Below are 26998 nucleotides of genomic sequence, written 5' to 3'. Positions count from 1 at the left end.
ACCTTTATAAATATCACTGAATAAATGTGAGATTTTAATACGCTTTGATAAGAGAGTTACCATTTGTGTAGTACTGTCCACAAATATATTTACAACTGCCTTCTAAAGACCTGTATATTGAATAAAATTATCTTATTTAGTCTAAATTTCTGAGATTTGAAGTGTGTAGAAGAAATATCCTCTCTCCTCCTTTGAAGCTAGCCTGTAGATTCCTGAATTCCAGGGACTTCTGCATCCCTGGATTCATATTGAGGAAAGGTGTAAGAGTTTCTGATTTTTGCCATGGAGTCATGATATTATGAAAAGAGCCTACACCTAATTTTGTTCATGCAACATGATCTCATACTTGTATTGAAAGATAGTATTGGAAAACATCTTGAATATATGCCAAACTGATTTGTGACGCTGTATTGAATATTTCATGTTAATCATGGATCCCTTGGCTTAGGAATCATTTAAATATCCTTATTTTAACTTGTTGGAATGCATGTTTCAATTAGTTTGTAAAAGACCATTTAGATTTTCTGGTATGTGAAAGAAAAATGTCTTTCAAATGCATTTATGCTATGCATGAATTCATGAAAACACACCTACTTATTTATAAAATACAGCTTTTCTCCCCTTTGTCAATCCCTCAAAACAATGAATATGGGTCTTATATTTCATTCTTTATATTTCTCTTCCTGTGTTTTTGACACATTAATTACATTCTCAAGCAACTTAAATTTTAATTAGAAAGAAAAGTCTGTGTCCTGTTGTAGAAACATTGTCTTAGATATAATCCTATCTCTCTCCTAATTAGCATATATTTAATTCATAGGTCTCTTACAACTCTACCTCTAACAATAAATCTTTTCCAGCTACACTATTAAATAAAGACTTTACTCTCCAGGGTGAGGTATTAAGAGGGAAAAGGAAAAATATTAACACATTATTTGCATATTAGACATTAAAGGTTATATTTTAATATGTGTCTTTATGCATGCTGTCTCATATAATAAAGATCTTAGCTGCTCTTAGTCCATGTCACTGATTCATATGAACTATAAATCATTTTCTCTATAATGAAGACAGTCAGCATAGGATGGCCCTGAACAGCTGCTGTACTCAGGAAATCAGGAATCTCCAGGATGGTTACAAAGGAACAGAAAGTATATTTCACCTAATATTCAAATTTGAACCATGATTTAAAAAAAACCCTCTCATGAGAATCATGACATACTGAGGATCTGATACCTGATTATCATTTTGTTTTAACTTACTGTATAACAGGATATCCATGTAGCCCAATTGGTTCTCAAACTCATATAGACAGTCTTAGCCTTAAATGTCCATATTGTAAAGGCTTCCCTTAGACTCCAGATCCTTCTGCCCCCACTTCTCAACTGCTGAGAGATCAAGTGTCCCTGAAATTCTAGCACCTGAATCACACCAGTATTTTTTTAAAAATCTAAAATCTTAACCTAATCATAATACCATTTTGGATCCTACAGAGAAAAAAGGTATTCTAAGGGTTATTATTATAGATGCTACCTCAGGTAACATCCAAAAACACACATCAAGAGTAAACCTGACATGATCCTTTCAGGATGGATGGCACTACAGATGCCTTACTGAGAAAGAGATAGAGAAAAGAAGAATTAAAGAAAGAAAGAATAATATAAAATAATCAGAACAATTCTGCTGAAGATAGTGAAATTTTGTACCATTTAATCATCTACTATGGAGAAAGAGCAATGATTACTCTGTGCTTATATTTCCTTGTAGCATAAAGGCTTTCATCCATCCCATAATTCCCCAGCATGCACTATTTTTTTTTGTTTTGTTTTTTACAAGACAGGGTTTCTCTGTATTGTTTTGGAGGCTGTCAGACCAGCCCGGCCTCGAATTCACAGAGATCCGCCTGCCTCTGCCTCCCAAGTGCTGGGATTAAAGGTGTGCCACCACCACCTGGCTCAGCATGCACTATTTTAACATGAGCTAAACATAGCTCTGACATGCAATTGAGTGGACATGTGCCTGGTAAATGGACATAAATTTAAGTAACATGTAAAATCTTACCCTTAGACACACAGATTAGTATACCTCTCAACCCTCATTGGAGAAGTACACAGGAAAAACACGGATAGGGTAGACAACACATGGACAATGACTGTCAAAGATTATTGTTCTCAAATAAAATCTGATTATTTAGTAATCAAAAATTGTGTACTAACCAGTATTGGAGACATGATAAAAACTGCCATTCTCTCTGCGTGTTTATATAGTTATAGAAGAAAATCCTGAAATGTCAACAAACTACTGGACTCAGAGTCAGGCACTACTTCTCTGGTTCACTATGTAGTCCTCATTGCCTGAAAGTCTCATGGTATAAACTCAGGGAGTATGCAAGCTATATTCCTTCACAGCTATCTTCTCTCACTTACCGACAGTCATAAGCACAAATAGCTTCAAGAAAATGTGTAACAGCAAAAACAGTTAGAATGGTATTCCCAAGGAAGTAAGCAATGCCTAAAATATTCTTTAATCAAGTTGATTTCCTCTGATGTCTGTGTTCTCTAATTCAGGGCTTGTAGGAGTGAACCCCACAAAGCTACCCGCCCAACAGGGTGGGGTCAAGGTAGAGATAAAAGGTAGTGAAAGGAAAAGGGGCCTCCCTCTTTTCTCCTGGAAGCCAGCCATGCTTCTAACTCCTGGTATGTGCGACTCTCTCTCTCCCTGATAAATAAAAATATTGTTTTTCCCTATATAGCCTCGAGTATCGTTATAAGGGCTGACTGGTTTGTTTTGGGTTTTTTTTGGGGGGGTTGTTTTGTTTTGTTTTTTCTTTCCTGTTTCTACTCTTAACTCTTCTGTTTGTGGAAAGCAGCTAGAAACCAAGTCTGACTAACTTGGAGAGTTCTTTTTTTAGCTTCCTTAGGTATATTAGTTCTCCAATAGTACCCTTGTCCATTCTCTACCACCAGAACATTCCTAGGCATTGGAAATCTCACTGTCTTCAAAGTTTCCTCTCATTGTTTAAGGTCATGAATAGGAGCATCTACTTAGGTTACTTCGGGTCACATTGCCCTTTCTTTGTTGCCTGGTACAGAATTAAAGTAGCAGCTTTGTTTTCATCTTGCGACTGACAACAGGCTCTGGACTAGTGAGTGGGTTTATCCCAGATAACAAGACTGGTAAGTCATCATTCCAAGCAGTTACAGAGAGCAGCAGAGGTCTACTTGGTCACTCTGCCTCCATTTGCAGTGCTGCCATTTGTAGAGATTGGGGTACCGGGCGCCCTCGTGGTCAGTACATGCTTGCCTATTGAGTAAGCTTGGTGATGCCTTCTAGCTCTTCAGTTAACACACAGGGAAAAAACCCTCCATGGTGATGCCTTCTGACACGAGCTGTCTCTGAAACCCTTCAGATGTGCAGGGATACAGGAAAACACTGTCTGCGGAGTCCTCTTCACTCTTCAGAGCTGTTTCCTATTTCCTAACACTGTCACCTGCCCTCCCCAACAATAGGAACATCTGAGAGACTTCTTGTAACTGTCCCTCTTTTTACACTGTTTGCCTTTGATGGTGTTCCACCTCACATTCCTCCATATGCTTCCCTTTTATGCAACACTGCTCCAACTCAGCTATGTCTTGCCTAGACTTTTGCTATACCTTTGCTGAGTTTGCACTTGCTAATCTCACATTCCTCTAATCGTTCATTAACATTTGCCACCAGTGAGCATTCTCATTCACAAGGCTTCAGATCAGTGAGATTTAAATGCTTATATTCCAGAATTTATCTCAGATTTCTTTATAAATGACAAATTGATTAGTTAGTATTGAGCATTTGTTGGCAAGACCTTCAGAAGTAAGTCTCAAATCCTACAGGAGGTGAATTATCAAGCTTTGACCAGGCGCTCTCTTGCTTTCATTTGAGACAACCACAACAGCCTGACCCCACCTCCCCCTCCCTCTCTCTCCCTCTCTCTCCCTCTCCCTCTCTCTCTCTCTCTCTCTCTCTCTCTCTCTCTCCCCCTCGGTGTGTATGTGTGTGTCATTGTTATCACACTGTGCGCTATGTCAGTTTTAGCATTAGACTATGTATTCCTCAAGTCATATTGATTTTTTTTCTTTGTGTCACTCATGCCTACCAGTTCAAAATCCAACACATACTAGTAATACGGTAAATAATTTGCTAAAAATGGCAGCTAGTTCAATCACTTGCCTTGTGAGTATGAAATTCTGAGTTTCATTCCAAGACTCACATAAAAATACCAAGTATAATAGTATACATTTTTCACTGTGTGATGTGCAGGCAGGGACAGAGGATCTCTGGGTCTTAAAAGACAAGTCTAGCCAACACAGTGTTCCCAAGACCAGTAAGAAAATCCTGTCTAAAAAAATGTAATAGTATTTTTGAGGATGGCATCTAAGTTTGTGTTCCAATTTTCACACACACACACACACACACACACATGTGTACACATGAACATATGCTCATATAAACATATTTGATTAAATAGATAGAAATATTCGGTATCCATGGATACTGAAAGATCATTGGATGCATTAAAAAATAGGCACACACACATCAACAAAACTGTAAACATTTAATTTTCTCATCCACACAACAAAATGATAAAGTAACAGGATTAGGGTCGTTAACACACTTCACTGCTAAGGAACCTGAGGTACACAGCAGTTTGAGTAGAACCGTGGGCATTTACCTCAGAACCAGAGCTGTCGATGCACTAAATCTATGCTCAAACATGTCTAAGATTTGAAAGAATTAATTAAATACAAAGCCATAAAAATATACACTTCGGTTTTAATCTTCAATTTTATACTCCTCATTTATTATAGAAACCTACCATTATGCTAATGAACTGTCAAATATGTTAAATATGACCTTTTAATTCCACCATTTGTCATGGATCTCTAAGATCTATCACATGACTAACTTGTCTTTTCACAAACATGAACACAGAGATTTTCATTTGATTCATTGTAAACATCATGCTCTCTGAAATTGCATGTAGTCTTAAAATCAAGTTTTTCTGCTAAATTCATTCAAAAGATGATCTTGTTTGCTTTTTTTAAAGGGGTACAGGAAAATTTTAGTAGTTCATTGTTTTTGCCTTAAAAAGTCATTAGTATAGTCTAGAACACTGCACACAGACTTTTGGCTGATTCTCACACTCTGGAACTCCTGCAAATATGTAAGCTGAACAGCTAAAGGTCACCTCACTCCTCCACACCAAGATGTCTTTAAAATGGCATGAATGCGTGCCTTTCCTCCATTCTTCATTCAGCCCTCTACTTACATGTTACAATGTCCTACTCTGTACATTCATTTTGCACACATATAAAGTATATTTATTTTTAATATAATGTGTGGTGCACAACCTTAACTCTTTTTACCTGATAAAGAACAAACTCATAACAGTTTGGATCTTTTAGAGTCATAATTGATGTATTTCAGACTTGGGGCTTGGAACTAGACAGGAATCCTCAGGAAACGTTGCTTGTGTTCTGTCCATGACTACCTGGGAGGTGAACTTCTCCACTGATCACGGCCTTGGGAGGTTACTACACTTTCTTGTCATTAAAAATGTGTTCTGTACTGAATGGAGAAAAAGAAAATTCATGAAAATTTCCAGTTGCTACTCTACTCTATTTTCTATGCTAGAAAATTCATATTTTTCCTTTTGCAATTTAAAGTATATCCCCGAAGGTCATTAGAGAGAAGTGTATCTCTGAATTCCCTGGCTTCTAGTGAATAGAAAATAAAACTTGTCAAAACAACATTGCCTTGATATTTAAATTGCTTATTTAAAAGACTTTAAAATTGAAAACTCTTTAGATCTGTAATTTTATAAGCATGTGCCCCCCTCACTCCCAGTGTGTGTGTGTGTGTGTGTGTGTGTGAGTGTGTGTTGGAAGTACAATAGAAAGTTGTGTTCTAACGTGCTACATGTGACTTTTTAGCACTGGGTCCTGGAAAGGCTTTATAATTCTTAGAAGATTCAGAAATTCTCATACTGTCTAAGCCTCCAGCACACTCTCAGGTCATTAGTATATGAGCATGGACATTTCGATTTCATCCATTACATCATTTTTATACTGATATCATGTAGTGTAGGCATTGTCAACAGTCACATGTTAACATGGGTTAAAGATTTAACCCTCCCCATATTGTTCTTACTCTCCCTATCTCATTCTTTACAAACTTCTGATAATTCCTCGCAAAAAATTTTCCCTGGATACAATCTGTCTTCTCTAGTCCCATTAATATTTTTTGGGGTGAGGTGCCACCACATTTCCTTGAACTATAATTGCAATAAGTTTCTTATTAATTTCATTAAATTAGCTAGATACATTCATGGATTAATTTGGGGTCATGAAGGAGCAAGTTTGGAAAATGGAAGAATTCAGTAGACTAGGATAGAAAAATCAGAATTTTCCCTTCACATACTTTATGAAAATTTGGTATAATCATTTTAATTACTGTTCCTGTGTCCAAATACAGTAATTGCAGTAGTAGGAGTGACAGCAGGGGTAGATAATGATGTAAAATACATTATTTATTGTTCACAATTTAAAAAATATTCAAAGTCATTGCTCTTAAGGACTTTTGCCTGATGTATTCTGCTTTAGCAGTAATTCTGTTAGTAAAATGCACATTTTATCATGCTGTTCTCATAACTCAAAATTGTCAGGGACTGCAGCCAAGACTATTGGTGGCTTTCAATACAGACTCCATAGTTCCCAGAGTTTTCTTGTATATCTACTTTCTATATCTTGTAGTCTAATGGCATCAGCCTGATGCATGTGCTATATAGTTTATACCTTATACTGCTCTATGCATGTCAATTTATATATCTGTTAACTTGAAAATGCCTTGTATTTTTTTAAATAAGGGTTAATATCTGTTATATTCTTGATGGTGTTTCAGAGAAAACTGATAGCATTAATTTATTGGCTTACTCTAGCGTATTTACTTCTAACGATAAATATAATAAGTTATGTAGAAGAAATATGTTTAATAAATTAGGAAACAAAAGAGAATGATGACTATCATCCAATGCATTTAATATGTGAATGTGCCCATTGAACAATCTACAAACACTCCTCCTGAATTTTCAGAGGTACTCTCTATGTCCTAAGCCACATCTTGAAAACATAAGTTCTACTCATATGTTACTGTAACTCTTATAAAATGGACAATGTTTCCTTGACTCCTCATTTAAGATAAATAGGTATCTTTGGCCCTGTGTTGAGAATGACCAGAGAAAACAATGATACTTCCTTTTTGGGGTCCCTAGAATTTCATTATATAAATGCTGCAGCAACCCTTCTCATTTTATACATAGTCACTTCACTTTTTAAGGTTATTTTTATTAATTTTAATTACATGTAGGTGTGTATGTCTGAATGTGGTTATAGACAGATTAGTGCAGGGGTCCAGTGGAGGCCAGGGGCCTCAGAGCTCCTGGAACTGCCGCTATCGAAGGCAGTGAGCAAACTGATTCGGGGACTGTGAATGAACTCAGAGACCCCCAAAGAGAAGCAAGTGTTCTTCAGCACAAAGCCGCTTCTCCAGCCCGAGATCCAACCCTCACTTTGTCCCCACTGTGTATTTCTATGACATGGAGTTGGAGCCCAGGAGAGTACAGATAGATGGGTAACAGTCCCTTATAATAAGAAAAATAACTGTTAGTGGCCTCAGAAGTCGTGTAAACATAGTCCAGCATGCTTTACAAAGAGCCTTACAGCTGGAATTGTTTATCTCAAAATAAGAAATGCAGTCTGGCACACCAGCGCTCCTACTGTAAGTGACCAGGTGTTTCTATAGATGTGTACAGGATCGTTCAAAGCAAGTTGGGGAAACTGGACAGATACTGAGGATTAATGAAGGTTTTCCTTAGAACAAAACAGATTAAAACAAAACAAAACTCTAAACCGAAAAAAATTTTTTTTTTGGTTTTTCGAGACAGGGTTTCTCGGTTTTCTTTTGTAGGCTGTCCTGGAACTCACTCTGTAGACCAGGCTGGCCTCGAACTGACAGAGATCCGCCTGCCTCTGCCTCCTGAGCGCTGGAATTAATGGCATGCACTAACAAAGCCCAGCCAAAAACTTATTCTTAATAAAAGTTGGCCTCAAGTATTGCAAAATATGATCTAGGTGTGATGATAAGCAGAAAACGAACTGTAATGTTTAAAGTAAGTCTAATTTTCAGGATTCGATTTTAATTAAATTGTAACAGGTAATATTTGTTCTTTTTAAAGGTGAAAGTGCAAATTCTCTCTTACTAAGTCCTGTGCTTTGTCAAAGACCACATGTAATCTTTAAATATGGTAAAAGTCTATTATACAAATAAAGAGGTGAGAAATGACTCCAATATAAAACACACTAAGTAAGCATTCCAAATAGGAACAGTTCTCCTAAGATGCATATAAACTAGTATATCTGAGCAGTCTAAGAAAATGAAAAGAGACCAAAGCATGTATTTGCAAAGTTAAAATTACAAGTACTGTGATGTTAGTGATTTTAATAATCAAAACTGGAAACATCAAATGTGTACACACTTGTACAATACTTCATTAACATGGCATGTATAGAGCAGAGCAAGCTAAAGAAACTGTTAGTTTATAAAATTAATATCATTAAGTAAAAATGAATGCAAGCAGATCATGAAATGTAAGAAATTTGTTTAAATGCCATTTGGTTTTCCTTTTCTGTTAGAATCATCATCAAATAATGAACTCTCATTTTTTATAATGAATTCCTTTGTCTCACTTCCAATAGTCTTCCATTCCCACTTAAATTATTTCTGTCAATGGATTATTTTAATATTCCTCTATACATATCTGACCTCTCCTTAAACTCTGAACTCCAAGTACAGCACATGTTTGTCTTATATTTGTAATAATTGTGAAGGGGTCTAGAACTGGATACCTTGAAGAATGAGTAACACTAGCTGAATAAATGTAATGAATTAATGAAATAATTGCTTATATTTTAAACCCAAATAAGCATTTTAATATGATAGCCATACTGTGAAATTCAAATTTTCAAATTTATTGAGTCATTTATGACTCTCCATACAAAATTTACTTTCTATCATTTATAAAATGTCTGTCTTTTTTATCATGACTTCATTGCTGATAAGTCTGATCACTTAACATAAATCACTAAACATGAAGAGATCAGTTACTACCTCCTCATACAGGATGGTACATGTGTGAATTTCCCCAATCATAAAAATCACAAATACAATGAAGAATTAGTAGTCATATTATACTAATGAGAAAAGATGTCCAATTAATTTTTGAACCTTGGAACCTGCAGCTTCAGCTATGTACTGAATCAAAGGCACCGAACTCCCAACATTACAATTTTCAGTGGTTTTCAGTACTTTAATAATATATTCTACCTCACAAGAACAAATAAAAATAATCAATGTAGTATCCACAGCAGTGCTATAACCCAAGGATGAGTACATAAAACTATAGTTCATAAAATCTCAAAAGTTCAGTATTTCATTAAAAAGAAGTTCTTTGGGCCGGAAAGATGGTTCAGCTAATAAGAGCTTTGATATCCTTGGCAAGGGACCAAGTCCAGTTCCCATCATCCATGCTAGGTGACTCACTCGCAAACACCTATAATGCTAATTCCAAGAGGATCCAATGCTTCTAATCATTGCGTACACCACCCCTGACACACATACTCCCCCACTCTCACATAAACAAAAATTTAGATTAAAAATAACTCAGAAACAAAAAATTAGTGATCAATCTCTGTGTAGAAACTCAAATATAATCTCAGTTCTCCTTACTCTTTATGTATGTATAATATGCCTATGCACATTATTCACTTTTTCTGGTTCTTTTTTTATAATTTACTTACTCTTTTCAATTTCATTTGGCATTCCTACCACAGTTCTCCCTCTCACCCCTCCTCCCACCGCCTCACATCCCCACCAGCCCCCCTCCAGGCAACTCCTCCTCCTTGGTAAGAGCTCCCATGAGGACTCAACAAAAGTGTGGCACAGTAGTTTGGGGCAGGGCTACCTCCCTCTCCCATGCATTAAGACTGAGCATGGCATTCCACCATAGGGAATGGGCTCCAACAAGCTAGCTTGTGTACCAGGCTTGTATCATGGTCCTACTGCCAGGAGTCCAAGCTTCTAATTGAGCTTTTCAGTTAAAATTAGTATTACAATTTTTAAAACTGGATTCACATTCACTGCATGGACTTCGATATGTTAACATTACATGCATGCACAAACACACATACACACACACACACACAAGCACACACACACTCACACGCAGAGAGAGAAAGAGAAAGAGAGAGGCACACACACGAAACATTTAAAATATTCTACCTAAAAAGAAAGAAATTTTGTTTTCAAACATATAATTCTTATAAGCCCTCTTAAAAATGATTACTGTAAATAGCTGGCATCGTGCTGACTATTAATTCATACGTTTATGTTTCTAGTAACAGATGAGTCGACTGGTACTTCAATACTGCATTCTGTATTCCAGGAACTTTGATGGTTGTCAGTAAAGTGGCAGATACAGGAACTAGGACATACCCCTAAGAAAAGTGTCAGAGTCTTTTCAATAGAGCCACCCTGAGTGGCGATGATGTAGCACTACTTCTCTTTCCTTGGGTAATTCTCCTAGTCATTTGGTTCTTCTTTACACCTTTCCCATAATCTATGAATTCCCTAGAACCTGATCTAGTCATACTTACCGATCTCTGTATGAATCATTGAATATTATGCTATGCTGTTTTCTTTTTTCAGCTAAACAGATGTGCTCGTCTCTTGATTTTACATTCATCAGAAGGAAGGTGACAATTCTGAACCAAATGAAACAAAAACCAGATCAGAGAGCACAGCAATATGTGCTAGCTCCCCAATGACACCGATGAGAAGAATTTCATATATAAACTATGGTAACTAGAAGTTAAAAATTCCAAACAATGTAAGCCCACTGGCCTTGTTCCAAGACAGCCATTGAATTATAAGAAATACAGGCACAGGGTCTGAGAGGCAGAGAGAACCACTGAGTTCACTTTCCCCATTAGGAAAATCAGCTGGAGAAAATGATTACCAAGCTGTGTCGTATCATTTACTCAATGTTACACAGCATTTAACTGTTATGTCAGGAGTATAATCCACAGTTCCTTATTGTCAAATGATTATCCTATCAACTGTTATATCCTGGGAGTGGGCATTCACCATAGAACAAAGGGACAGTTGCTGACATTTTCTAGGCTAGGATGATCGCAACGCAGCTGTACTACACATTAACCCTGAGTCATCACAAGGATATTATATATTTACTGAATAACTGTGCTTAACAACCACATTGCATTGCATTTGCATTAGAAACTTTCATCTTGCTTCTAAATCCAGACAGAATTATTATACACAAAGTATTTCTTCAATGTACTTGAAAATATATGGATTTGGTTTGGATGAATGCTAAATTAAATAGGTAGTGCATGAGTACCTGATTTAAAAGTTTGTATCATTTTGATTAAGAGGATAAGGCTCTTAAGCAGGAGCTCACGAGTTTCCTGGTTACTCCCCTTAAAGATACTCAAATGCATCTTTTGTTCACAATAAGAACATAATGGAAAGAAGTTCTCATGTTACAGACAAAAGACCATAAAGAAAAAAAAACTATTCAACTGCATAAATTTCAGCTTGGTGGTTTTACTTTGGATTTAATTGCTTAAAGAAAAAGTTTGCAGTCTTAATCTACACTTGGAGACTTCCTGGTGCCTTTGGAAAATATCAAACATTAAAATGGGATTCTCCCTTCTGTCCTTCACTGTGTCCCTGAATGTTAGAATACAATTTAGAGATGGCCTTAGTTTCGTAGTACATTCAGTTAATTACTCTCCGTCTGGAACAGCCTTGACTTATCTTTACCAGTGTAAATTCTAAGTTTTTTATTCTGTATTAGGAATATTGTTGGGTCAGGCAATGGCGGCACATGTCTTTAATCCCAGCACTGGGGAGGCAGAGGCAGGGAGAATCTCAGTGAATGTGAGGTCAGCCTGGTCTACAAAGTGAGTTCCAAGACAGCCAGGACTGTTACACAGAGAAATCCTGTCTTGAATAACCATTAAAAATGAATATTGTTGGAATTTGAAATTGAAAAAAAGACTGTGTTGTTCTCTTGTCCACTTGCTGAGTACCTACAAGGAGGCCCTAAACTTCTGTGAAGAAATGTAAAAGATTAACCTATGTATGAAGAACCTTAGAATACTAGGCTAGAATGAATTCAAAATCTCCATGATTGGATTTAACATGTTATAAAAACATCTAACCTTTTCTTAGAGTTGCATACTCATCTTGCTGCTTGTATTTTTCTCATTGTGCAAATTCACAGTATTGCTACATTTGTGATTTTTTTATTTGCCCACAACTTCTTGTCCCCACATCTGTCTCTCAGTTTTCCTCTCATCTTGGTAACTTTCAGACTGTTTTCAGAGTTCCAGTGTGAACATTGCTTATGTGAAAATACAAAGCCTAAATGCTGTAATATATGGAAGCTTTTTGACATTATCATTGTGTTGCAAATGACGAGTCATAGTCAAAATGGAATGCTCTAACGAAAAATACCCTCAGGCAATATCTAAAAGGTGTATGGGAGACATATGTGTCTATGCTCAGACAAGGATCCAACTCTGCAAACACCTCATTGTGTATGTGCAAATATCCTTGGAGAAAAACTGAATGCAATTGCAATCTCAGTAGTAATCATTGTTGTATGATATTCATACTCAGCCTGAATGAATTTTGTTCCCTTTGCATTAATCTACTGGCTTAAAAATCTTAATGAGCATCTCATGTACTCCTACAACTCTTTTGTTGAATGTCTTCCGAGAGCGCACGCACAATTAATCTCAAGCATCTTAGATCCTTTCACTCTATCACTAGTCCTACCCCCCATTTCAGTCTTGCTAGCTCGCATTAACCAGTGCACACTTGCACTGACACACACTAAAACTATTCTCCATATCCATGGACGTTGAAAAAGACCACATCATTTTGCGTATTCCCCTTCTGTATTTACCAGCTGCCTCTTTACAATTCAGCTCGGACACGCCCAGCATCAATGAACCTTTCCCAATTGGACAGTCTGTACTTTCTCTACTTCTTCTCATCGTTGTGTTCTGCGAGTACCCTCTTACATGTCAACTTTCACTGTTACCTACACGCTGGTAACTTCAAAAGTAGAGATCTCTGCTCTGAACTGCTTCCAGATAATTTTTCATACCTAGGTGACTGATTGAAGGAAAATTATCACAAAACTACAGTGTACTGAAAATTTTGTGTTTGACTTTGGATCAAAATATTTAAATATAAGTATCCAGGTACAAGAAGACTAATAGGTGGGTGTTTAACCTCAAATAAAAACTGACACCATACTTTTAAATGTATGGAAAGACTAATAAACTGGACATTTGGTTAGAGTAGAAACCCTGTGCTATGATGAACATGTTACCCCAGCACAAATGTCTCTCTTCTTCTCTACTCGAACCTGAAATTCAAATTTTCTCCCTCTAGATACCCTTATTGAGACATATTTTTCATAACCATTTATACTGGTTTCATTCCATTTATAGATACGTATTTCTAGAATACTGAATCTCTTTCTTTTAATAGCAATTACAAGTCAAATAAAAGTAAATAAAACCAAAACTCCAAAGAACTAGGATGATATTTCCTGAGATACTTCAAAATGTCTTGAAAATAATTTATATCACATGATTATTCTTCAACATATATGCCCAAATTTGACATTTACTTTTTGGTGTAATTTTCACTATGAACCCAAAAGAAACAACCCAAAATCTTATGTTATCTAAGGGCGCTGGAAAACTTGTATTTTGTTATTATTGGTTCTACTACCTCATATTCACTTCTGCACATGGAGAAGAGTTAATCGGCTGAGTATACAGCGATTTCTTGGTTATCGTTGATGTATTGTTAATAATGCTTTTGTGGTTAGACAATTGCTTACATGTGGCAGAATTTCTACAACTCAAAAATGACATGTAGATAAATATGAATTTTTTTTTTGGTTTTTCGAGACAGGGTTTCTCTGTGGCTTTGGAGCCTGTCCTGGAACTCACTTTGTAGACCAGGCTGGCCTCGAACTCATAGAGATCCGCCTGCCTCCGCCTCCCAAGTGCTGGGATTAAAGGCGTGCGCCACCACTGCCCGGCTGAATATTTTTAAGATTCTAGGAAGACATCATCAACTTGATTTTTGGAAAAGTTCTCTCTATTTACATTTCTGAATGTGTTTCACTGAGATATGAATATCAGTGAAGCTTTTCACTACATACTAATTTTTAACATCACATATATATATAACCTTTATTTTTAGAAATTAGTAAACATGTTTTAAATAAGTTCGGTATTTTCTGTTTTCATTTTCATTATTATGTCTTATTTAAGAAGTTGCTTTGTCCTGGGACTAACATAATTGCAAAAACTAATCTATGTATATCACACAGCAATCCATAATAACCTTCCAATTTAACACTGCTAAAATTTAAAATGTTTGGGGCTGGAAAGATGGCTCAGAGGTTAAGTGCACTGCCTGTTCTTCCAGAGTTCAATTCCCAGCAACCACATGGTGGCTCACAATCATCTGTAATGATATCTGGTGTCCCCTTCTGGCTTGCAGGGACACATGCAGGCAGAACACTGTATTCATAATAAATAAATAAATCCTTATAAAAAATTAAAATGTTTGATCATAATAAAACTAAGTTCTGCATTGTATGTAGGACATGGATTTTTAAAAATTAAACTCACTAGATAAAACATACAAAACCATTTGTGCCCATACATCACTTGATATGTAATCACAGCCCCATTTTGCATTTTTCATATAGATGAAATACCCATTAAAACAATGTGTCTATTAACAAACACCTCATGATTATTTTACAAAATATTATAGATGATAAAATAGAGACTCTTACTAATTTTGAAACAATATTGCAAAATCGTATATAAATAGATTTTTTTAAAAGCTCAATTTGATCAAATTTACATTTTTTTCATACTGGTCCATTTAAGCAATGTGAAATTGAATGTAGCGGTCTTGCTACTAGACTCTAAATGCACAGGCCAGAGCTATTAGATATGATGTTTAGTTCCAGCTTCCCTACAGGACATTGTAAGTCAATGTCAAGAACCACCAGGACACTTGATAGTACGCATATTCTGACTCAGGCACGGCTCAAGTTTTTAGACTTCAGATTTGTAGGGAGCGTCCAGTTGACACTGGAATCCTGGACTATAGTGTAAGATCCAGCATCTCGTTATATATATGAGCCTTCCTTGTTGTTGTTGTTGTTTTAAGTAAACTGTTCCTTACAACGCAATTCAAAGCACATGGGTAAGGGTGGGGTTGACTAAAGAGGAAATGATTACAATAAGAGAAAGTGATTTAGGCTACAGAGAAGAAAGAATGGATAAAAGGAAGACTAGTAAGGAATACATTAACAAAATTAAACAGAAATCCTCCCTGATTACTCGGAATCCATGTGTTTCAGCATGAAGCTAACAGTTTCTTATGTACTCACATTAGGAACACAACATTCGTAGCTTTTTTATATTACAATACACTTTGTGTAGATACGTAAAAAGATAAAGTACCTAGCAGAAGTTATGTTTAACTTCAGAAAAATTCAAATAACTTTAAATATTTTATGAGTTTTTTAAATGAAAACTCCCAAATAGCTTTCACCACTTAATCTGCTTGAATGTATGAAGTACATGGTCCTAAAGTTGGGGGCAGAGGGAATTGAAATCATACTATAAATATGCAAATACACAGTAAAGGTTGCTTTGTAACCCTGCTTTACATATAGTGAAAAATGAGTGGAATTTTCTGCTATAAACCAAATTGATTTACATACATAAGTATTCAGAATGACTTAAACAGCACTTCAGTCAGGGTTTAGGAGGGAGAGACAATTCTATTTTTCTCTGATCCTTGTGACTATTCAAATTGCAGCATTCACCATAGAGAGAAAGAATCTTAGGCTCTGAAGCAGGAAGCACAGGTCCATGAAGGTGGAAAACTGGTCTGAGTGTGGTAGGAGCATCTATAACCCCTACTCTTAGATCCTGGGAGCCAGGGGATCCGATCAAGGGTTTCCTCAGCTGTAGAATATTTCTGAGGCCAGCCTAGCTACACAAAGTCTTGTCTCATGAAGGCACAAACTAGAAATGAAACACTAGGCACTCCATTCAGTATCATTGAAAATAAACTGATTACACTCTAGGAGTCATTATATCTACCTATAATAGCTTAGAAAATAGGTGACATAAGTATTAAAATAACTCTGTGTTTTAACCTAATGAAGGCTTCTGTTACCACTGGTTATTTGTGCGGTGCCAAAAATACATTCATTTGAATCAGATACTGCTCTAAAACGCTGAAAACTACACTGAAATTTATACAGAGAGTTGAAAAGTATGCTCCACTGTTACACTTTGTGCATAGCCGAAGCCATGCTGTTTGGATTCAGTGAAACGGTGTACAGCACTTTGCAAAGGTAAATGTCTCCTAGCGGTGTGACTAATTCTGTAGTAGTACATGTACTTGCTGTATTCTGCTTGGTTTGACCTAGGTCAGTTCCTGGCACTCTAGCAATACTGAACATTCTCAGTGGTTACCACAAGCACATGATTAGGGTATCTACAGGATGTTCATCTCTTCAGCCTTCCAAACTTATCCTGTGGGATCCAAGAGACTAGGGAAAATTCTGAGGCTGAATAACCATATTCAATAATAGAATCACATCTCACTTCTCCACTTTTTGTTTTTTGTTTTTGTTTTTGTTTTTGTTTTTTTGCTGACAGGGTTCCTCTGTGTATCTTTGGAACCTATCCAGCTCTGTAGACCAGGCTGGTCTCAAACTCACAGAGATCCACCTGTCACTGCCTTTCAAGTGCTGAGATTAAAGACATGTGGCACGACCACCACCTGGCCACATCTTATTTCTCAAGAACATTTTAGAAACTTTTCTCCATTCTTTGATATAATAAGATAGACATGGGGGTAAAAACAAACTTTTGACTTTGACTTATGTATTCACAGATTTTAGCTCAGTGATTCCTGGCCTATGAGGCCTCAGTCTCCTGTAAAAAGTACTCATAGATACTCAGTTCTATAATCAGATCTGCTTTTGACTGGGTCATGGTATCACATATCAAGTGTTACTTTGTGATTAAGTAATATATCTTATTAATGCATTCCTAAAATAAACTAGTGTTTTCTTGTTTAACAGATTATTTCAAATGGCTACAGGAATAACATAAAATTTATTTGTTCTAATCAACATCATTATAAGTAATGTGTGGAATGGCTTAACACAAATTTTATAAAATTATTTATAGCTGCGAGGCATGGTGGTGCACTCCTTTGGGAGGCAGAGGAGGCAAATCTCTGTGAGTTCAAGGCCAGTCTCGTCTACAATGAAAATTCCTAGGATAGCAAGGACTTATACAGAGAAACCCTGTCTTATAAAATTTAAAAAGAAGTTATTTCTAGTCACGCTAAATATACTGATATAGTAAATATTAAAAGAGAGAAATATTTCAGTACTTTACAATTTTAATGTCCCATATTCCTTTTCTCTCTTTGCACACAGTGCTACTATTGGTGCTAACACTGTAGGTAGCCTCAGAAAAGTCGATATCTGTGATGTTTCTTTTATTCTCTAATAAAAAAAGCTGCAAGGCCTCAAATTAAACCTTGCTGTACTTAACAATTTCAGAGTCACAAATGCTTCTTGAGCAATGGAAGTGCTTATGCTCAAGAGGAAATGAAAATGTTAGCTATGAAATCATACATTGAACTGAATTCTTCTGTACAGATCCCGGTCTGTGCCTACAACACCAGTAAAGACTCTGACAGAGAGAGATCACAGCTCCCTGCAGTTTTCATAGAATACATCTGAAGCAAAAAAAATTCTATGAATCTTTCCATAATTGGTTTCTGAGACGTATACCTGAAGTAATATTCCATCACATGCTTTTATTTGCTCATATTATCAAGCAGATAGCAGGTGGATTTGGTACATAACTGACATTTCAGTGCCAGATTAAAATAATCCGTTATGACACAATAGCTGATCCAAAGGGACTTCATTGTTTCATCAGCCATCTCTATCAGAAGAGATGTCAGGCCAAGATATTTTCAGTTTGAAGCAGAGACTGAAGTTTAGCACAGGGGAAATGTTAGGAGATCCACAGGGATGACCCCAACTAAGAATCTAGTCAGTGGTGGACAGGCTGCCTTTGATGACCTTCCCCTACAATGAGATTGATGACCACCTTGGTTGCCATCCTAGAGCCTTCATCCAGTAGCTGACTGAAGCAGAAGCAGGCACCCACAGCTAAACACTTAGCCATACTACTGGAATCCAGTTGTGGAGAGGGAAGAGGGATGAGCAAAGGAGCCAAGACTGTGCTGGAGAAACCCACAGAACCAGCTAACCTGACCTAGTGAGAACACAGAGACCCTAGTTGTAAAGCTGGGGAACCAGCACTGGACCTGGCCAAGCCCTCTGAATGTGGGTACCAGCTAGGAGGCCTGGGCAGTCTATGGGACCTCTAACAGTGGAGAAAGTGTTTATCCCTAGTGCACAAATGGGCTTTGGGAGCCTATTCCCTATGGAGGGATACTATTGCAGCCCAGACACAGGAAAGAGGGACTAGGTTCTCCCCCAAATGATGTGATAGACTTTGAAGGTCCCCCGTGGAAGCCTCACTATCCTTGGGAAGTGGGTAGGGAGTGGGTTGGGGGGCCAGTCGGGGCATGGAGGGTGGGAGGGTGAGGGAATGGGGGAACTGATATGTAAAATAATATTATTTCTACAATAAAAGAGTTTAAAAAGATTTCTTTAATGAAACTTAAGATTTGCTTACTAAGGAATCATGGACTAGGTATCATGAGGCATGTACATGAATAAACATTAATCATAGTCCACTTGACAGTATTGCTTGATTCGTGGTTTTAGAAATGCTTATTAAATAGTTTTTCTTTTTATGTAAAGACACATGAGTACGAAAGACTTAGTATAGAAATTGGTTGAATATGTAGTCACTCATAAGAATAAAGGAGTAGTATTGGGTTACAAACCACTGACTACACATGTTGAAAGCACTAGGATGAACTCACAGATATTATGCTTCTAAATGGATGAAGTATTGAACTGATTCCTAATGAAGTATTGTTGTCCTGTAGATCCATAAACCCATACATTTCTCAACCCTCATCTGAGACATTTCTACTCGCAGTAGGTGGTGATTAATACAGTAACCACAGCTGGACAAATGGCTGACAGTGGGAGACTGTTAGTGCTCCACCCCAAAGGAAACACATGTAGCACCCCATCCACAAAAGGCTCAGGGTTCATTGTGGATGAGGGAGTATAAAGACTGTAAAAGCCAGAGTGGTGGATGAATCCAGTGAAATGTTGTCTTCTGTATACATCAGGGAAGTCATACATATGAATTCACTGTGCTCCTAGAAGCATGCAAAAGACTGGTTCAAGCCCAAGCCAGAAAAGTTCTAGGATGGAAAGGACAGTTGGACCCGCAATTGCACCCCTGCCTCTAAAGCTATTGGCAGCTGTTAGACGCTAGGAGAGCAAGAGGCAGCTTTCTCTGAAAGTCAAGTCTCTGGTAAGTCAGTATGAGTGAGTAGAAGGGCAGACATCCAAGAACATTTGGGCAGGACAAATTAGTCCTAAAGGATTAATAAAAAGACACTAAGTTGGGTGGGCCTGGGAAGAAGTGGGGAGGGTTGAATATGGTCAACATGTGAGGGAAACTTTCAACACGTTTCCCTACTCTTGTTTTATTTTTTGTTTTTCCACCTCAAGCATTATGTACTGATAACGATCGCAGGTCCCCTTTGTTCAATATTTATCTGAAACTACTGTTAATGCAACTGACTGACTAATTGTTCAAATCAGTACTGTGAGTGTCCTTTTCAGAAAAAAAAGTGTTCCAATGTGTCCTATGCTTATAAAACATTAGTGCATTTTCTTGTGCTTATCTTAAAATTCATGGAGATATTAATATCTGTAGTTCTCATAAGGAAATAGCAAAGACATTTATACCATTTATATTTCCCTATCACCACTCCCAGAAGGAAACTACTTGGAGTAAAAGATTGCTGTTTGCATGCCATGCTATAATATATACACTAGTGCACAGCTAAGATAGATGTCAGCTTATTTCTTAATGTAACTGTAAAAAACAATAATGAAATGTGGGTGACACTGAATAAAGCTCTATCTTTTAAAAGTTTTGTTGTCTTTAAAGTCAGAGGTCAAGTTAAATAATACTTAAACACATTCAATCTTGTGAATTCACTAACTAATCAGTGATGATGAGAGCAGACTAGACATAACTCACCTCTCTCTCAACAAACCTATTATCTACTAAGACACCTGGGAAACAAACAAACAAACTGGAAAGAGTCTACTCAGGAAACCAAACAACTGTGCATCTTTGTAGGTGTTTGGTGCATCCTTGTAGGTGTTTGGTGCATCTCCAAATGGGTGAGATGTCCTAGCCAGCTGAACATAAATAAGGAAGTATTTCAAGGAGGAATTAAATTTTCAATAAACTCTAAATGAATAATTTTTCTGCACCTTTAATGGAAAGAATGTCACTATTGCACAATGACATAGTAACAGAAGTTCCCAGGTATGTGTGAAAGCAAATGCAGATTGTGTGCCCTGCTTACTGTTTCATTCACTAAATGACTAGTTTCATTCTGTGAGTACTTAAAACAAGTTCTAAATACTTCTTTTGAAATATGCTGTAGAGTATAGTAAACGGTTACCCCACAAATCCCTAATAAATTAAAAGGCAAAGGGATGTGCTGAACTGCTATTAAATAAAAACCTCCCTTCAACTAATGCAGATACTTTGTGAAACGGGCATGTTCAAGTTGGATCTTGAAAAATGAGGTGGTTTTAGTTCTCTTGGGAAAACAGAAAATCCTGACAATAGATCCACAAAATACCCTGAATTGGAGCACACCAGCATCTATTTAAAGTAAAGGAAATGTGCAATAGCTGGGCAGTAGTGGTGTATGCCTTTAATCCCAGCACTCAGGAGGCAGAGGCAGGTGGATGTGATTTCGAGGCCAGCCTAGTCTACACAGCAGCACAGAGAAACCCTGTCTCAAAAAAACAAAAAACAAACAAACAAAAAAAACATGCGCAAAACTGGGAAAGTGTTCATTTAGTTAAACATGTTTTGTTTCCTACATAGCACAAATGAAAGTTTGCATAGCTTGTGGTGAGATACTTTTTATGATTTACTAAAGCTTGGCTGAGGATTCAGAAAGCAAACTCAACCACAAACCATAGAAGCCAGGTACACACCTTTAATCCCAGCAACCAGAAACTGGGAGGTGGTGGTACACACCTTCAATCCTAGGATTCAGAATTAAGTGATAGACAGATCTCTGTGAGTACAAGACCACTCAGATCTACACAAGATTGATCTTGTCCTAAAGAGAAACAGCTCAGACAGATGATCTCAGCACCTGGGATTGCACACCTTTAATCCCAGCATTAGGGAGGTACACAACACAGGAACAAAGTCTCAGCCTCAGACTTTCATTCTCCACCCACACTGAGGATAGAAAAACATTCAGCCATGCTGAGGACAGGCAGCAGGATCAGTCCATTCAACCTGAGATAGTGGTAAGAGCTAATGTCCCACTATCTTGCTTTTCTGACTTTCAGCTTGAAGTTTGAATCCCAGTATCAGTCCCTGGGTCCTTTTTTTTTTTTGCGTTACAACAGCTTACCATTATTAAATTCTTGTTAAACACTAAATAACCATAGCTTGACCAAGTATTGATAAGCATGTAAAGTTCTGGAGTGAAGGGTCTTAAGAAGCTTCAAATGCCCAAAGACATGTCAATTATTTCTATGTTGAGAACCTACTTAAAAACCTTTGTTCAATATTAACCTAATATATAGTTGACTTGTAAACCCCAATGGATTTGGCCTAGTTTTTTTATCATTTTTTAAAATTCTGTGACCTGAAGGGAACAATGTAACAGTAATGAGAGTAACTTAGAAAAATAAATTAGCTATGAAAAGACTTCAAACATTCATATACCCACTAGCGTCCTTCCTCTAGACAAGCTCTAGGCTGAAGAAAACTAAATTTTTGTGATTCCAACTTTATAAAAAATGTTTCTTAACTCACACTTTACAAATTATAATCGAGTAACTATTTTTACTGTAAGTTTGAAAATGTTATGAGAAGGAAGAGTCACTCAACAGAGATTTCCATGTATTTCTTTGTGAATAAGCAAGTTGAAATGACAACAAGAAATACATGTTTTAATATCGTTCACCCTAAAAAGACACAACTTATGCAGAGAGATTGGATGAGAAGACAATCAATCAATGAAGGGATAAGCTTGCCTGATAGTGGGTTTTTTATATATTCTATGTTTTTATAGGGAGTGCTGTCAGCCCAAGTGATATAACTTCATTTAAGTTTATATTCATATATATGTACACACTCTCACACACATATATGCATATATACATGTACATATATATGTATATATATATGTATGTGTGTTTCTTGTCTTTGGTTGGTCTCTCAGCAATGAATGACCCTATTGTTGTTGACACTCCAGATATAAGACAAAAACAAAGAAGATTTGACTGGATATAACCTGAAAGCCTCCTTCCTGCAGTCTAGATTTTTTAGTACCAGAAAGTACTATGCCAGCTCCCAAAAAAACCAAACTATCAATAGTCCTACCCATGTGAATCAACATAATGACTACCATGACAAGGTATCTCTACAGGCGCAGTAGTGGCATTCATATTAGGTGGAGACCAACAGCTGTCTAACTAGACTTATGGCACATCAACAGTAAGAAAATCATGCCTGAAACTAGAAACTTAGCCAACTACCTCAGACGAGTGAAGTTATGGATCTCAAAAGAGAACCTATAGCACCAATTTGTTAGACCAGCAGAATTTCTTACTGAAATCTAAAATATATCTTTATACCCAGATAAAATTGTAGCTCTCATCCCTTAAAAAACAATAGCCTTACAGAAAACCACAGCTGGTGGTTTTCTATATCACAGATATCGATCTATTATATCACAGAGATCAAAGAATTGTGGGAAGGGAGCCCAGCTCCAGTGGGTACATCTACAACATGGGCAGAAAGAATGCAAGAGTCAGAGGGCCAAATGGCTGTTGCTAGTTTGTCTACTAGAAATGGCAGGAATGCTACACCCCTGACACCCAATAGTGTGGCTAACTACATAAGACATGAACATTGACAATATTAATCTACATGCTAACATAAAAAGGGGGAATTTCACTGGATCCCACCCATATAAAAAGACTACAGGCAACTAAGGACTACTGAAAGAGAAAATTTAGCTTCCTCCGAGTCTTAATTGGTTATCCAAAATGTGTTCTAGGACGTCCAGAGCTACACAGAGAAATCCTGTCTTGAAAAACAATTAAATAATCAATCTAACAAAAACAAGACAATAAACATTAAAATTTCAAAAGAATAAATAAATAAAAAGTAAATTTAACAGAATCATAAAACAACAAATACATATATGTATACACACATACATACATACACATATATATATAAATATATAATTTTTGAAGGCAAAAATACAGAGACAGATTAGAATAGCAATAATGTTTCAGATGCTGCACTTAAGGTAGATTCTAGCTTCACAGTTAAAGGAGAAAGCATGAAACTAGGGAAATCAGCTAAGGACAAAGCTCTAGTGAAGAAAGAATGCTAGAGAGAGAGAGAGAGAGAGTAACATAGAATTGATTCTGTAATAACTTTCTGTGGCTCCCTTCTGTGGCACATACTTAAACATAATAATTTGCAATGTGGTGTATCTATGTCCTCTCTCTGGAGGAGAAAGCAACTGGAAACCTCCAAGAAGAGGAGTCATCAGTCAGTAAATTATTTCAATCTCTATTCTCAAAGTTTTCAAAGTAGTTTTCTACACTAATTATTATTGTTAGCTACTGAAGCAACGAATGGTGCCATTTAACCTTTTTATGTGAAAGCAGAATACTTGTGAATTCATAAAATAGTCAAAGCACTCATCTGCTTTACATACAATTTTTGAGGGTTAAATATAACTGGATTCAAATGGATACCCACACAGGTCATATAACTGTATTCCTCTTATTGTTTGTCTTTCAGATGAGAGACAACTCTCTTCCAGAACATAGAATAGGTCTCCAAATATACCTGCCCATCATTAGTAAAACAGATCAAAGACACTGGAACACAGGGTGTAGAGTTGAAACATGAAAATATTATACTGCCTATTACCAAAGCTTGTTTTTCTGAGAAATTATCAAATGTATTGGACAGTTACACTGGAAGATTAGTGATCTAAAACAGAATATATGAATAGTAAGTCTAACAGTTAGACACAAAACTAAGTACCCAAGTCATTACAAGAAGAGAAAAGAGAACATTAGTCAAATGCCCAGTTTCTTAGCATTTAGCCAGAGGTTAGGCAGGGGAGCAACATGGCCTACGTTCTACTCATCTGTAGTAGAACTTAGTGTATGGATGGGTGTGGCCTATTGTTCCTGCTAGACTAAGGAAAGAGAAGTTTGTCTTTATAAAACACAGATGTTAAGATGCATAGACTGAAAACTGTAATCGTTAGTGGATCAGATTCTAGGGGTCTACAGGCTGTTGCAAGAGCATGAGACCGGAAGAAAGATGGGAAGTTTCTAGGAAATGAATGCAAGAAAAATGAAAAGGAAAGACTGTGGTTTGTAGCAATGGCAGTCACCAAATGATGAAAGAAATAAAGAATCCACTTATTAAAGGAATAATGCAAAATACCAGCATTTTTAACTAGAATAACAATAGTACTTTTAAAATAACAGCTGGTATAAGTGGGTAACAAAATCAGAAGAGAAGGTGACACCAATGAACCAATATGAAGGCAATCAGTGCTGATGACAGCCTCTGTCACACAGAAAACGGTATTCTTATCAGCATCCAAAATGGGGCAGAATGTATCACCTTAGTCAGCCGGTAATGTTTATGGCCCGAGAAGGAGGATGAAAAGGCAAGTTGTGTTTGGAGCACATTGTGAAATCTACTTCCTCATGTTGCAATACTTTCTAACATGCCCTGACACTTACACAGTTTTATTTTTACCTCTCCTATGGTTGTACTGAGAGAGAGTTTAGAATCCTTGCACAGTCTTCACACCACATTTTACCTAGACAACGGTGTCTAGAGCTCACCCTGGACACCCTTTGCCATCACGTTTTATACCTATTTTGCACACATTGGCACAACTCTTTCCTTCATTTAATATGCTCCCTAAGGATCTAAGACAACAAAAACTGTACAGACACAAGAATTGGACATTGAAAATTCCTTAATATTCTCAGATATGATCCATTGCTTACTTGTTTAAGTTCATAAAAAGTTAACCAAACACATGATTTGTCACATATATTGGTCACTAATAAATAACAAATGAGTATGTTCAATTACATGAGAAAAGTAAACTTACAAGCATATATTTCCAATACCACAAATAAAGAGTGAAAAAGGCAATTGGACCCAGGATAGCTGATACAAATCCACTTACTTGGCTATTTTTGCAGCTGCTAGGTAATTATTGATAAAGGAGTAAAATTAGTTTATGTCTGCGACAGCACCACATAATAATTTTCTTTCCACAAATTAAGTTACATGGAATGAATGACTAAAAGATAAGGCATAAGAAACTATTGTTTGCCTCTGTACATACTAGTATAATTAACATATTCACTGCCCCATCTTTAAAATCTGTTGTGAAATGCTACTAAAGAAAATCAACTTTTCTTCCAATGATACAGTAATTAAATTTCTAACCCCAAATAAATGTTTTTTCTATACAGCACTGTAAAGACTATAAAACATAAATGGTAGTGTTATCAACAATGCCTAATGTTAATATGAATTTCAATCATTCCTTACAGCATTCTAAGTTAAATGTTGTTGACATGCTCATAGTCTCAAAAAAACAGAAGGAGGCTCACCTGATTACAAAATTGTGACTGTCAATCTCCTTGCCACATTCACTGTCTAGTAGAATACCGGAATTCCCGACAACAGCACAGGTCTTAAACCTGCGGTTTTTCATTGGTGAAACTTCAGGCAGGAGGCTGTGCAGATCATGGGAAATATTTAGCGTCCGGCGTCTGTCCAACACATAGTGGATGACATCACCAGGCTTAAAACTGCTCTTGACCACAGAGACATCACGTTCAGCATCTAAGAAACGGAGAATGTTCTTCCTATATTTGGAATGCAAGCAAAGCTTTACATTAAGAACTGCTTATCTAAGAACTGAGGGGATTGTTTACACATTGAATGCAAAATATCAACTGGTAACTACTACTCATGAGGGGATTGTTTACACATTGAATGCATAATATCAACTGGTAACTACTACTCTTAAATTTTCAGGTGGTATTTAAATCAAGTAAATGTTATACAAAATATATTTTTTTAAAAAATCCCATCATGTAAGGAGTTTCGAATAATTTTGTAAGTAGGTATTGTGTGTGTGTGTGTGTGTGTGTATGATCAAAAGTGGGGAAATCACTCCATTTGTCAAAACATCCTCAAATATAATTAATTACCTAAATACAGTTGATATAGATAGACTTTGTACCAGTAGATACTTGGCTAGTGTTTTTAATTTTCTAGAGTCATTGCTTCTATTTAATATTGTCCAGTGAGATGAACAATAGTTACTTTTAAGTTATTTTGAATTAGACCATAGACAGAAATATTAAATTATTGCCCAAATGGTACATTAAATCTGTCTGTAAGTCTTCATTTATGCTTAAGAGTTCACGAAGTAGGATGGTTTCAGTAAAGAA

General features: G+C 36.7%; 1 protein-coding gene across 1 annotated transcript in view; it reads right to left on the bottom strand.

Annotated features, from left to right (window-relative positions):
- The window catches only part of St8sia4 (ST8 alpha-N-acetyl-neuraminide alpha-2,8-sialyltransferase 4), a gene marked incomplete in the record, with an annotated part of 86797 nt that overhangs the window by 44240 nt on the left and 15559 nt on the right, over window positions 1-26998 (bottom strand). The window contains 1 exon segment of the mRNA XM_040752971.1: window positions 26150-26407. Coding sequence (XP_040608905.1) covers window positions 26150-26407 — 258 coding nt within the window.

Source organism: Mesocricetus auratus, unplaced genomic scaffold, assembly GCF_017639785.1.
Source record: "Mesocricetus auratus isolate SY011 unplaced genomic scaffold, BCM_Maur_2.0 Super-Scaffold_100010, whole genome shotgun sequence".
NCBI lineage: Eukaryota > Metazoa > Chordata > Mammalia > Rodentia > Cricetidae > Mesocricetus > Mesocricetus auratus.
Note: the sequence above shows the minus strand (reverse complement) of the source record. Positions and strands in the feature narration are given on the sequence as shown.